The sequence below is a fragment of the Grampus griseus genome (genome assembly GCF_964374135.1).
Source record: "Grampus griseus genome assembly, chromosome: 8".
NCBI classification, from domain to species: domain Eukaryota; kingdom Metazoa; phylum Chordata; class Mammalia; order Artiodactyla; family Delphinidae; genus Grampus; species Grampus griseus.
In genome coordinates, this window is record NC_139002.1 from 46,907,040 (window position 1) to 46,919,406 (window position 12,367).

General features: G+C 43.6%; 1 protein-coding gene across 1 annotated transcript in view; it reads left to right on the top strand.

The window, feature by feature from the left end:
• Window positions 1-10,987: 10,987 nt before the first annotated feature.
• The window catches only part of SYTL2 (synaptotagmin like 2), a 63,249-nt gene continuing 61,869 nt past the window's right edge, over window positions 10,988-12,367 (top strand). Inside the window, 1 exon segment of the mRNA XM_082661247.1 lies at window positions 10,988-11,122. Coding sequence (XP_082517373.1) covers window positions 11,022-11,122 — 101 coding nt within the window. The 5' untranslated portion in view covers window positions 10,988-11,021.

The window sequence follows — 12,367 nt, forward strand, 5'->3', positions numbered from 1 at the left end:
GCAACGGGAGAGGCCACAACAGTGAGCGGCCCGCGTACCGCAAAAAAAGAAAAAAAACAAAAAACAAGTGTCTTTTGGAGAGGAGCAAGAAAGACCTTGCACACAGTTAGGAACATGATATGTCTTACACTAGGTTGGTATTTCATAGAGGAAAGACTATGTGAGAACATCGTGGGAAGGTGGCCATCTTCAAGACAAAGAAAAAGACTCAGAAGAAATGAAACCCTCTGACACCTTGATCTTGGACTTGTAGCCTCCAGAACTATGAGAAAATAAATTTCTACTGTTGAAGTCGCCCTTGTTTTTGGCATTTTGTTATAGCAGCACTTTCAAACTAATATAATGTATGCAGAGTATATAGACATTCTTTGTGCCATTCTTGCAGTTTTTTATGAGCTTAAAATTAATTTTTTAATTTCAAAATAAAAAAGGAAAAATTAAAAATGGCACACATCTATCTATTCTAACATAGAAACAAAAACATTGAAAGAGTATTATTAAATTTTTAAAACCCAAGTCACAGAAACAATATCCACTTTTTTGTTGAGATATGTGATATGAGTATCTGAATAGAAAATGCCTGAATTGACATATAATACAGTGTAAAACAATGATTACTTCTCTGAAATGAAGTTGGTAAGTGTGAGAGAAAAAGAGGTCACTTACTTTATATCTTATATGATTTTGTGATTTTCAAACATTTTTTTAACAAAGAAAATATGTTACTTAATGATAATCATAATAGTATTAGTAATACATTCAATGAAAAAAAAAAAGAACTTGATGTATCTGTGATGGGATAATTAATGGCCTGACCAGAGAGATTTGAGCAGGTCTGGGCCAAGGGCGAGGCACATAAGGCACCCAGGGCACAAATCTATGGAGAAAAGGTCACACAAGCACTGGCACTGCACCTGCCATGCCCTGCAAGTGAGCGTCTGCTTACATCGTGTGCCTGGGTGCCTGACTGGTAAGGAGGTCTCACTCTCAGGGTGCTGCAGTGCAGTGTGGTGTGCTCACACAACCTTGCCTCCTTGAATTTTGGGCCCTGGGCATCTTGCTTGCCTCACCCTAGGTCTTAAATTTGAGCAGGGGCCAGAAAGAGGAGAGGACCAGTGAGTTCAGTGACCTCAGTGCTGGCTGCACATTCAAACCCCCTGAGTAGCTTAAAAAAAATATCTCGGGTAAGGTCTGACCACAGACCAGTTAAATCAGAATCACTGGCACGGGGTGGAAGGAAGGCAAAGAGGCCTAGGCATGGATATATTTTTTTAAGGTTTTTCAGGTGATGCTAATATACAGCCAGGTTTGGGAACCCCTGAGTTTGTACATTTGGAGAGAGTCCCTCACTGCCAGGCTGAGTAGGAATGTACCTGATTGTACCAAAAGTGAGGGTTTATGTAGTCCTTTTAAAGTCAGAGCTGAGGATTGCTACAGTTCAGTTAACTTTATGATCCTGGGTTTAATTCCAGCCTGGTTAATAAATCAGCTGGTTCTTCCACTCCCTTCCTCTGAATTTGAAACCTAGAGAATAATTAAATCTAGAATTCATCTGCAATGCCTGTTGTTATCATCAATGTGCTGGTTTCAGGGGTGCTGGGAAATGTATCTCAACCCATTTTATTAGCCCGTTTGCAAATCCTTATGTGGGTTGAATCTGTATCTGTCCCGGAAGATGAAGGAGGTCTCCTCTGAGTGTCCCAGCTCTCACATTAGGTAGCTGTGTGACGTTAAGCAGTTGGTCTAACCCGTCTGTGTCTCAGCTTCCTCATCTGCACAAGGAACTGGTTGTGACTCCATGATTCAGCCATTACTTCATTTTTGCGTTTGCTCTTGTTACAGCTGGAAAACAATTGATGTACAAATGAACATGCTTAATTTTGCTGTACTCTTTAACCAGTCGTCAGCCATTTCTGACCTACTGGGAATCCTTTATAGCTGTGATTGCCAAACCTGGCCAAACATCTGCATCCTGTGGGAACATTTTAGAAAATGCAGATTCCTGGGCCTTGTCCCTGAAGATCTTGATTCAGTGGGTCTTAAGCAATGTCTGGGAATCTGTGCTCATCGGCTGTATTTTGATACAAGCAATGATAAGTTTGATTAAAGTGGTAGAACTCCCAATTTAGATATCACTGTGGAGTTGACCATTGACAGAGATCATAGTTCTTCAAGGAAGCCTTCCCTGGCCCCCCGAAACTACATTATAAGCCTCCTGGTTAAAAGTTTTAAGGCACCCTTCTCTTCTGTTTTGTAGGACTTCTCAGGCTTGTTCAATATCTGTCTTCCGTTCTGGAATATAAGTTCTCTAAGGGCAAAGACAGTGTACACTATTCCAACGTTTGGGACATACAACCTAATCTCTTCCAGAGTTGAGATCTGTGGTGTATGCTGCAAAGGGAGAGGAAGTTTCCGTCTGGCATTTTGAACTGAGGCAGGGCTCCAGGTGCTTCCCAAGGTGTGTAACCAATAAGAGCCCATAACTGTGTTTACACTGTGTTACAGCAGCTCCGTGCGATGTCCGATGAACCTTGTCATACTGTCTTAAAGCTTCTGGATGTGTTGTAAGTCATCCCTTTCGTAGGTTGTCATCCCTTTTTTTAGATTTGAGATGTCAGCCCAAGTGTGAAGATTAATACGAATTTTCAGCCACCCATTTCCCCAGCTCCTTTCTCTTTACTGTTTTTATCTTTTGAAATTCTGATATTCCAAGACAATACAGATTAAAAGGGTGGTTCAGGCACATTTATCGAGACTGAAAAATGTAAAAAATTCCAGTTCCAGTTCCCTCTCTTGGCATTTCAGGCCCCTCAGGGTCTGACCCCAGACACTGTTTCCGCACTTGTACCCTACACTCCAGTTACCAGCCTTCTTTTTGAACACCCTACCTTCATGGTTTCACGGCCAGTGCACTTGCCCAGAATGCCCGCTCCCTTCTTCTCAGCCTCCAAGGCTCTCATCATTTGATCTCCTTCCTAAATCCCTGTGGCCCCTGACACTTGGTTTGTGCCTCCTTTATTAGTACTTGACATAGTACTTGTACGAAGGTAGGTTGTGTGTGATACTGTCTTCTTCACGTGGCCCATTATCTTACCCTTGACTGGGACTTGATTAAACTCTTTGATTCCTGTGGGTACCATAAGTCTAAACTTGCCTAGGAATGGCAGAAGGTGAGCTTTTCTAGAAATCCAGAGACATTATCATTAGGTTTGAAGAGGAGATTAAGGTGTAGGGAGCATTTTCACATATGAGTAGTCTTTCCTTCTCTGCACTTTCTTCATCCTTAGTTTGAGATCACCAAGTCAGTCTATGGGAAATGTTACCTGTCAGTTGCATCAGCCCCGGGGCTGAAGGCGGTGACTGAAGTAGAAAAATTTCTTCCACTTTTGGAAAAATCCTCACAAAAGTGAAAGCTTTGTATCTTGCGGTGCCTGTCAATTTTGACTTTCAGTTGTTCCCCTGTGAAAAAATAAAACAGAAACTTATTGGATAAATTATTCTTTCTTATTCCATCTATATTTTTTCATTTGTTCACTTCTTCCTAGATTCATTTCATTTATTCATTCAACTCAGGTTGTTTTTGAGAAGCTACTTTGAACCAGTCACAAGACAATTGTTCTTTCCTCTCAAGAAGCCCAATTTAGGCAATTTAGAGTAAATAATTTACATGTTTTTTAGTAGACTGATGAAAGCAGAGACCATGCAGAAACAAAATATTCACATAGCCTTGTTTCCTGACAGTGCTGTGGACAAAGTTTGCTGTTCACATAAGCACATTTCTATTAAAAACAACAACAACAACATTCTGAGTGAGTTTAAACACATCTGAAGAAACTTTTTTTTTTTTTTTTTTTTGCGGTACGCGTGCCTCTCACTGCTGTGGCCTCTCTCGTTGCGGAGCACAGGCTCCGGACACGCAGGCTTAGCGGCCACGGCTCACAGGCCCAGCCACTCCGCGGCATGTGGGATCTTCCTGGACTGGGGTACGAACCCGCGTCCCCTGCATCGGCAGGCAGACTCAACCACTGCGCCACCAGGGAAGCCCTGAAAAAACTTCTTTTAGTGATAGTTTCTGGTTCCTGGGATTGCTACCATTCTCAGAGTCTAATGAGCACATATAAACACCCGCATATTGACACAGGTGCCTTTTTTCCTCTATCCATGCTTGTCTTCTTTTCCATGTCTATCCGTAAAACAAACCCAAAGGGCCCAATCATTTTCCTGTTGCTGATAAGTTCTGCAGAGCATGCCGTGCTTTGAGGGCCAGTGCAATTCACTCATAGGAAATGACAAAGAAGAAAGTAGGGCATCCAGAAGGAGGGACAGCTGGGTGAAAACAGGACTGGGCTGGGCATCAGGACACCTGGGGGTCTAGTTTCATCTTCGTGCCTAACTAGCTGTGTGACTTCTCAGAGAATGAGGGGGGGAGGGGTGTAATGAAAGATTAAAAGCGGCAGCTTTAGAATCCTACAGCCCTGGGTCCAAATCACATTCTGATTGAACGACTGTGGACAAGTTACTTAACTCCTCAAGCCCCATGTTATCTGCACGATGTGGAGAAGACCTGCCGTACTGGGTGGGCAGAGTGATTAACTGACCTCCTGTGTATGAAGGGTCTTAACACCACCTACTCACTTTTCAGCCCAGAGAAAAATGACCAAGATAGTGAGAGGCTTAGAAAACATCATGTGAGGAACCCCTGAGGGAAGGAGGAAGTTCATCTTTCTCTCAACAAAGCAGACTCAGGGAGAACATGAACGCTGTCTTGCTTTCAGACTGTTGTGATGTCATGGGGCTGTCAGAACAATTTGCTTCTCTTCTGAAAACCTCATCATGTGAGAGTCACTACTTAAGTTTTCCTTCCCTTCCTTGAGGCCCGCAGGCTTTGGTACAGCAGCAGCCATCTGGGAAAGGAGAAGGTGCAGAGAGAGTTGGGGGAACGAATGCTGCTGTTAATCAGATTTTAACCTGGGTTTGGTTGGCAGAATGTTGGAGATTAGGCCTGCAAGCCTAGCTCTTCTCTTTGCTGCTGTCAAAAGCAAACACCAACTGTTTGAGGCCTTTTGGACAGGTGACAAAGAGAAGAGTATAGGCTTTTACAGATGTGGCATAGCAGGGCTGACACATGCAAAATATTTTGTTTGTTTTCTTCCAGTTTCAGTGAAATACAATTGACATACAGTACTGTATAAGTTGAAGGTGTACAGCGTAACAATTTGACTTAAATACACCATGAAGTGATTATCACAGTAAGTTTAGTGAACATCCATCACCTCATGTAGAGACAAAATTAAAGAAATAGAAAAAGTGTTTTTCCTTGTGATGAGAACTCTTAGGATTCACTCTCTTAGCAACTTGCATATTTAACACCCAGCAGTGTTAATTATAATTGTCAGGTTGCACATTACCTCCTTAGTATTTATTTATCTTGTAACTGGAAGTTTGTACCTTTTGGCTGCCTTCCTCCAATTGCCCCTCTCCCAATCCCCACCTCTGGTAACCATAAATCTCTTTTTCTGTGAGTTTGTTTGTTTTTCAAGTATAATTGGCCTACAATACTATGATAGTTCCTGTTATACAACATAGTCATCCGGTATTTCTATGCATTTCAAAAGGAGGCAAGGAACATTTGAATTAAGCACACTTTGCATTTGGAACCCTCACATTTCCCTTTTAGCCGCTGTTCCTATTGCTGCCCATTCCTTACTTGTCCTCGACACTTTCTTCCTTCTCGCCAGAGCCTCACAGTATTTCCATAAGGAAGGGAAGGTAGGAGTGAAGAGACCCATCATACAGGTGAGGAAACTGAGGCTTGGAGAAGTCAGGTAATTTATTTAAACCAGACAGTCATGGTGAAGGACCTGGAGCTGGAACCCAGTGAATAACATGGACCTGCTTTTTCAATGATGGACCCTAGAGCCAGGTTCACGTTAAGGCGGAAGTGGAAGCTCAGTCCCCTTCCACCCGTGTTCACGTATGAAATACCTGAGTGCCTCGTACGTAGATGGGTGCCACAGTGGCAGGTGATGGGTGGGCATACAAAGCACGTAGAGGCCCTGGCCTTGCGCATAAACTAGTGGAGGACAGATGTGAGTAGATGGGATTCGAGATGGTGTGGTGAGTATCCTGAGTGAGGAAGTTAGGTGCCCATGGAGCACCCCAGAGGGGCACCTAACCTGGCCTTGGGAGGATGGGGAAGGCTTCTGTGCAGTAAGTGACATCTCGCCTGAGACCCGAGAGGTATTTTCTCAGGAAAGGGTATTCTAGGAGCCAGGACAAGCATATGAAAAGGCCTGAAGGCAAAAGGAGCTGAAAAAGTTCAGTGGGGCAGGGAAAGAGCTTGGAGAAGAAAGCAGGTGTGAGTTCACGGAGAGCCCTACAGGCCACAGTAAGGACTTTGAGCCTTAGCCAGTGGACAGTGGGAAGTTGGTGAAGGGTTTCAAGCCTGGGAATATGGCTTTGTCGTATTCATATTCAGTAGCATGAGGAGGACGGGAGGGAGGGCTGAACCTAAGGAGAACTGTTTGCTCATCCCGGGAGCTACTCCTTCTGTAAACACGTCAGGCATCCCTGTTGCCAAGATTCATCCCTCCCGAATTTTTGCACTGAGGTTGCCTCCATGCTGACAGCCAGCTCTGGGCCAGTGATTCTTTTATGCTTAAGCAGAGAAGGTCCACAGCCAGACAGAAGAGCGTTTTTCTGCTTCCCCAGTTTGAGGATCTGTGTGCAGGGGAGAATTAAATGAGATGTCAATATCGGAGTGACCTATTCTAACAAAGCCACTGGCAAATGCCAGCCCCGCCACACACAAGCTTGGTGGCAAACACCTCCCTGGGCCTCGTGGTCCTCATTTAAAAAACAAAGGTAACAAAATACCTCCCTCAGATCTTTGTGAGGATCCAATGAGATGATATATGTACAGTGCCAGGCGTTAGGAGGTGCCCAGTAAATATTTATTACCTTCTTTTTTTTTTTTTTTTTTGCGGTACGCGGGCCTCTCACTGCTGTGGCCTCTCCCGTTGCGTAGCACAGGCTCCGGACGCGCAGGCTCAGTGGCCATGGCTCACGGGCCCAGCCACTCCGCGGCATGTGGGATCTTCCCGGACCGGGGCACGAACCTGTGTCCCCTGCATCGGCAGGCGGACTCTCAACCACTGCGCCACCAGGGAAGCCCTATTACCTTCTTTTTTTTCTGCCCTCCCTTATTGCTGCTGCAGAAATCTTACAGTCCTTGCAAAGCCCGATACAGTCTGACCTATTTCCTTTCTGGCCCGCTCCATCCTTTTCTCCTCCTGGCACACTGGCCTTCCAGCACTGGCTCCCTTGAAGTTTGTTGAACATGTCAAATACACTCCCACCTCAGGACCCTCTGATACCTGCGTGGCTCGTTCCCTCATCTCTGGCAAGTTTTTGCTCAAATACCATCTTCTCAATGAGACCTACCCTAGCCACTCTCTGTAAAACTCTAATGCCCCTCACCTTATTATTCCCTTTCCAGCTTTGTTTTCCTCCAGAGCTCTTATCACCTTCCCAAAAGTTACATAATTGTTTTTATTTTTTATTTATGTTTTTATTATTTAGTTTGATCATTATCCCCTCCAACTGACATATACACTCTACAAGGACAGGAAGTTTTTAATGTCTTATTCATTAATGTATCTCCAGGGCTTAGAACAGTGTCAGGCACATAATAGGCTCTCTATAAATGTTTGTTGAATGAATGAATGAAATTGACTAGCTCTCATGATAGATATCATCCAGAATATTGGGAGTTGGGGGTCACCTGGTACTGAAGAGGCTTGATTGCCATCTGAGAGCTTTCCCACGATCTGGCTGGGTAGTAACTCCCCACTACCCAATTAGGAGTCAAGGGTTCGAGCCCTTCACTTCTTTGTAAAATAAGGACATTGCCCTTTGCCTCACCAAATAGCCTAGTTTTAGGAAAAACTTAACCCTAGAAGCTTTTACACAGAAGCACTTGTTAGCTTATAGTTCTATTTGAAGGTGTGGAAACCAGCATTTCTCCCTTTAGCCCCCCTGCCAATTACCACTGCTGGAAAATTTAAGTTGTTTTTCTCCTTTGTTCTCTTCCTGTCCTCGACTCACTGAACTTAAAAACAATCTCCCATTGAACCTGGGAGGCAGTGTGATGCCTCACGAAGGACATAGTTCCAAGAATGTGGCCTGAATCTATTTCCTTGCCAGCCTTTGAGATCTAAGGAAGTTACTGCACATGAAAGGAAGCTACTGTGCATGAAAGAATTGAGATAGCCATCCCGTAGTGAAGTTGTCTATTTGGATTAGGTTCACTAATTCATTTACTCATTCACTTATTTCTTTTCTTTTTTTAAATTAATTAATTTATATATTTATTTTTGGCTGCGTTGGGTCTTCATTGCTGAGCATGGGCTCTCTCTAGTTGCAGTGAGCAGGGCCTACTCTGTTGCAGTGAGCAGGGCCTACTCTGTTGCAGTGCACAGGTTTCTCATTATTGTGGCTTCTCTTGTTGCGGAGCATGGGCTCTAGGTGCGTAGCCTTCAGTAGTTATGGCATCCGGGCTCAGTAGTTGTGGCTTGTGAGCTCTAGAGTGCAGGCTCAGTAGTGTGGTGCACAGGCTTAGTTGCTCCATGGCATGTGGGATCTTCCAGACTAGGGCTCGAACCCGTGTACCCTGCATTGGCAGGCGGATTCTTAACCACTGCGCCACCAGGGAAGTCCCAACTCATTCACTTATTTCTTCACATTGAGAGACTCACAGTCAGATGGGAGAGATGGAGAGCAGACAGATAATTATAACAGTGGAGATACGTAGGTGGAGGAGAAAATTTTTGTGTTAGTCAAGTTCCTGCTACAAAAGTGTTCGTTGTATAACAACCCCAAACCTCAGTGGCTTCCAACAAAAAATATTTACTTCTTGCTTCAATACCTACAGACCAGCTAAGGTGACCCTGCTTCAGGTGGATGAGGTTCTGGTCTGTTCTTGTATCTCTTTTTCTGAGACCCTGACTGAAGAGGCAGTGGCTACCTGGGGCAAGCTCTTCTTGAGGTCTATGGCCAGAGTACAAGAAGCCAAGCCAAACCACACAAGCATATCCACAGACTATGCTTGCATCACATTTATAACGTTCCATTGACCAAAGTAAGTCACAGGCCAATCCCACCTCCAGAAAGATAGGGATGAATACTCTGCTTACTGTAGTGGCAACATGATTGTATAGTTCTGTTTCAGGGAGGAAGTGAAGAGTTAGTAATAATTGAATCTACTACAGCATTTAACTCTGGCTATGGGAGTGAGGGAAGTCTTCCTAGAGGTGGTGACTTTCATCTTGAAGGATGAGTTATTTTTCAAGACAAACAAGCAGGCAGTAACATATGCAAGTGCGTGCAAATTAAAAAAAATAAGTGTGAAGTGTTGTCTTAATATTTATTTGAGTCGTCACTGTGGGCAATATGCAAAGAGCTACAGGAAGATAAAATAAAGGTCACCTGAGTACCTGCCTACGCAGTCCAAGCTTCATGGGGGAGATCAGAAAGATACAAAAGAGAAAAGGAAATTATGTAACCAGTACACTCTTATTCAGCTGGATGGGACAAAAGTGTGAACTCAGAAAGGAAGCTAGAATATATTTTTAGCTATTTTTGGTACAGGATGCAAGCTATGCGCTCTTTTATATTCATTATTTCATTTAATCCTGACAACCTGTGAAGGATGTCCTAATGAGAAACTGAGCCTCAGAGTGGTTAGGTAACTTGCCTAATGGTTTGTCGTTAGCAAGTAGTGGTGCGAGTACTTCTTAGTAATTCTGTTTTGCCAAAGAGCAAAGAATTTATTCATAAAAATTACTAGTGTACACACTGTATTTTCTTAAGTAGGGCTGCTTTAAAATTTACTAAACCCATGTTTTTTAGTGTCTACTGTATATGCAGTACTGTGCTTGTTAAAGGGCCCCGATCCTGGAGTATCTCTGAAGTTCCACCTGGCTGTGGCATTCTGTAGGTCTCATCTTCTCACTGCTCATGGATTTAAAATGCCTCAAAGAAAATAGGATTCTTGCCCATGGTTCTACGCAAAAATGCTCACTTTGAATGTTGAGGAGTTTTGAAATTCTGCCTCTTCCATTCCCCCAGATTATATACACAACACCAGTAAGCGTTCTTTCTCCTTGGAAATGAAGGGAGACAAGCTAGGTGAGTTGCTCCAGGTTGAGCAAAAGTTAGAGGTGGGACTAAGTGGAGAATAACAATTCCCATTGTTGTGCAGATTACCTCTACCCAATACTAATTCTCTTGTCATTACGGAGCACAGATATACTCTAGTGGAATGTCCCTATGCAAGAAGAAGTGAGCATTTTTGCAACCATCTCTTCCCTCTGTGGATGGTTAAACATTGACAGGCGTTTTTGTGAACTCTCCATCTTGGCGGTCCGGAATTGAGTTGAAGCATATTTCATGACCCATTTTCTATTTGCTCAAGAAGCTGGCAGAACTGGTTTCCCTGATCTCAGACACCATCTCACATGGTCAGTTTTCTACCCCCAGACATGCTTTAAATCTTAAAATAATGAGCAATGCTTATAGGAACTGCCTCTCACTGTGTGGTGTTTACTGTCTCACGATTCTGCAGGTAGGTGATGCTCAGATGCTGTTGCCTCTCATCAAGTTGACGTTGGACGGAAGGAGAATAAACTGTGCTCAGACTGGTCCAGGAGAGGGGGCGTGAGCAGGAATGCCGCTGTAGGTACAAGTGACCTGTCTGGCAAGGAATGCAGCATCCCAAGAGCCTCTTCTTGACATCATCCCACAGACCACTGCTTCCTCGAGGGAAAGGGCGCTGAGGATTTTGCTATCAGCCACCTAAAACTTTTACCCAGCCAATAGAAGACTTTTGCTGAAGAACTGAACAAGATATCGTTTCATTTCATTTTTGCATCTTCTGATCATCTGGGCTACAGTAACTGTTGTTTAGCTTTGAGAATTTTAAGTCATATTTGTTTCTGTCATTTTTGTGTACACGTTTCAAAATGATCGACTTAAGCTTCCTGACAGAGGAAGAGCAGGAGGCCATCATGAAGGTTCTGCAGCGGGATGCTGCCCTGAAGAGGGCTGAAGAGGAGAGAGTCAGGTAAGAGGCCGAACGGGTCCTCGGGCATGGGAGGATGGGCAGTCTGTAAGAAGATGGGACACTTTTCTTTCCTCAACCTTAAGTGGTAGTTCTGACTTGGAGCCTGACTTAACGGATTCCAATTTTAGGTTTATTTCCTGGACAGAACTTTCTCCTCCGTATCTCTTTTTTTTTTTTTTTTTTTTTTTTTCCGGTACATGGGCCTCTCACTGTTGTGGCCTCTCCCGTTGTGGAGCACAGGCTCCGGACGCACAGGCTCCGCGGCCATGGCTCACGGGCCCAGCCGCTCCGCGGCATGTGGAATCTTCCCGAACCGGGGCACGAACCCGCGTCCCCTGCATCAGCAGGCGGACTCTCAACTGCTGCGCCACCAGGGAAGCCCCGTATCTCTTAATTTATCCCATAGGACTCCTGCCAGAAATAGTTTTGATTAAAAACCTAACTAAACTCCTTTAAATTATTAAACACTGGATTAAAAATGAAATAATGTATACAAACACATATATACATCTACCTCTCTCTCTCTCTCTCTCTCTCTCTCTCTCTATATATATATATATATAAACACACACATATATATCGACTTTTTTAACTGAATCTACTTAAAAAATGGATCATGTATGAAATTAGAAAAAATTTTTAATTTCTAAAGTTTTCAGAAGAAAATAAATTGAGAAGTAGCTCATATTTTTGCCCATCTTCAGAAATGTTTGAATTGGTTTCAACAGCAATTGAAATTAGTTCTGACTGAGCCAATTTTTCATTTGTGTTCCATAAGAAGGAGTGGCAACTTTGACACGCTATTCACTTTGGGAGGAACCCAAATGTTCCACATCAGCATTCCCACCACTTTCACTCACTTGCGGGGCTGGAGGAGCGTGAGGTCAGAATGCTGAAGAAGTGGGCTTGAGGCCAAGCCCTGCCATCTATTGCCTTTGTGATCTGGGGCCTTGAAGGCAGCGAAAGGTTTCCTGAATGTGAGTTAGTCATATTAACTGCATGATCCCCAACCTAGGAGTTATCCAAAAGGAACATAAGCCCTGTTCTTCTTAGGATAGCAGGATCATGAATAATGGAGTTATTTGTGCCCATATTTCGTTATCCATATTTTGACCCTAATTTGAACATGGGTGCTTTATAAAAGAACATGCTGAAATTCACTTCAAGCACTCCAGAGTGTCTAACTATGGCTACTAACAAGAATTCATATATCGATAGTGCTTAACAGATTGCAAGGAGCTTACA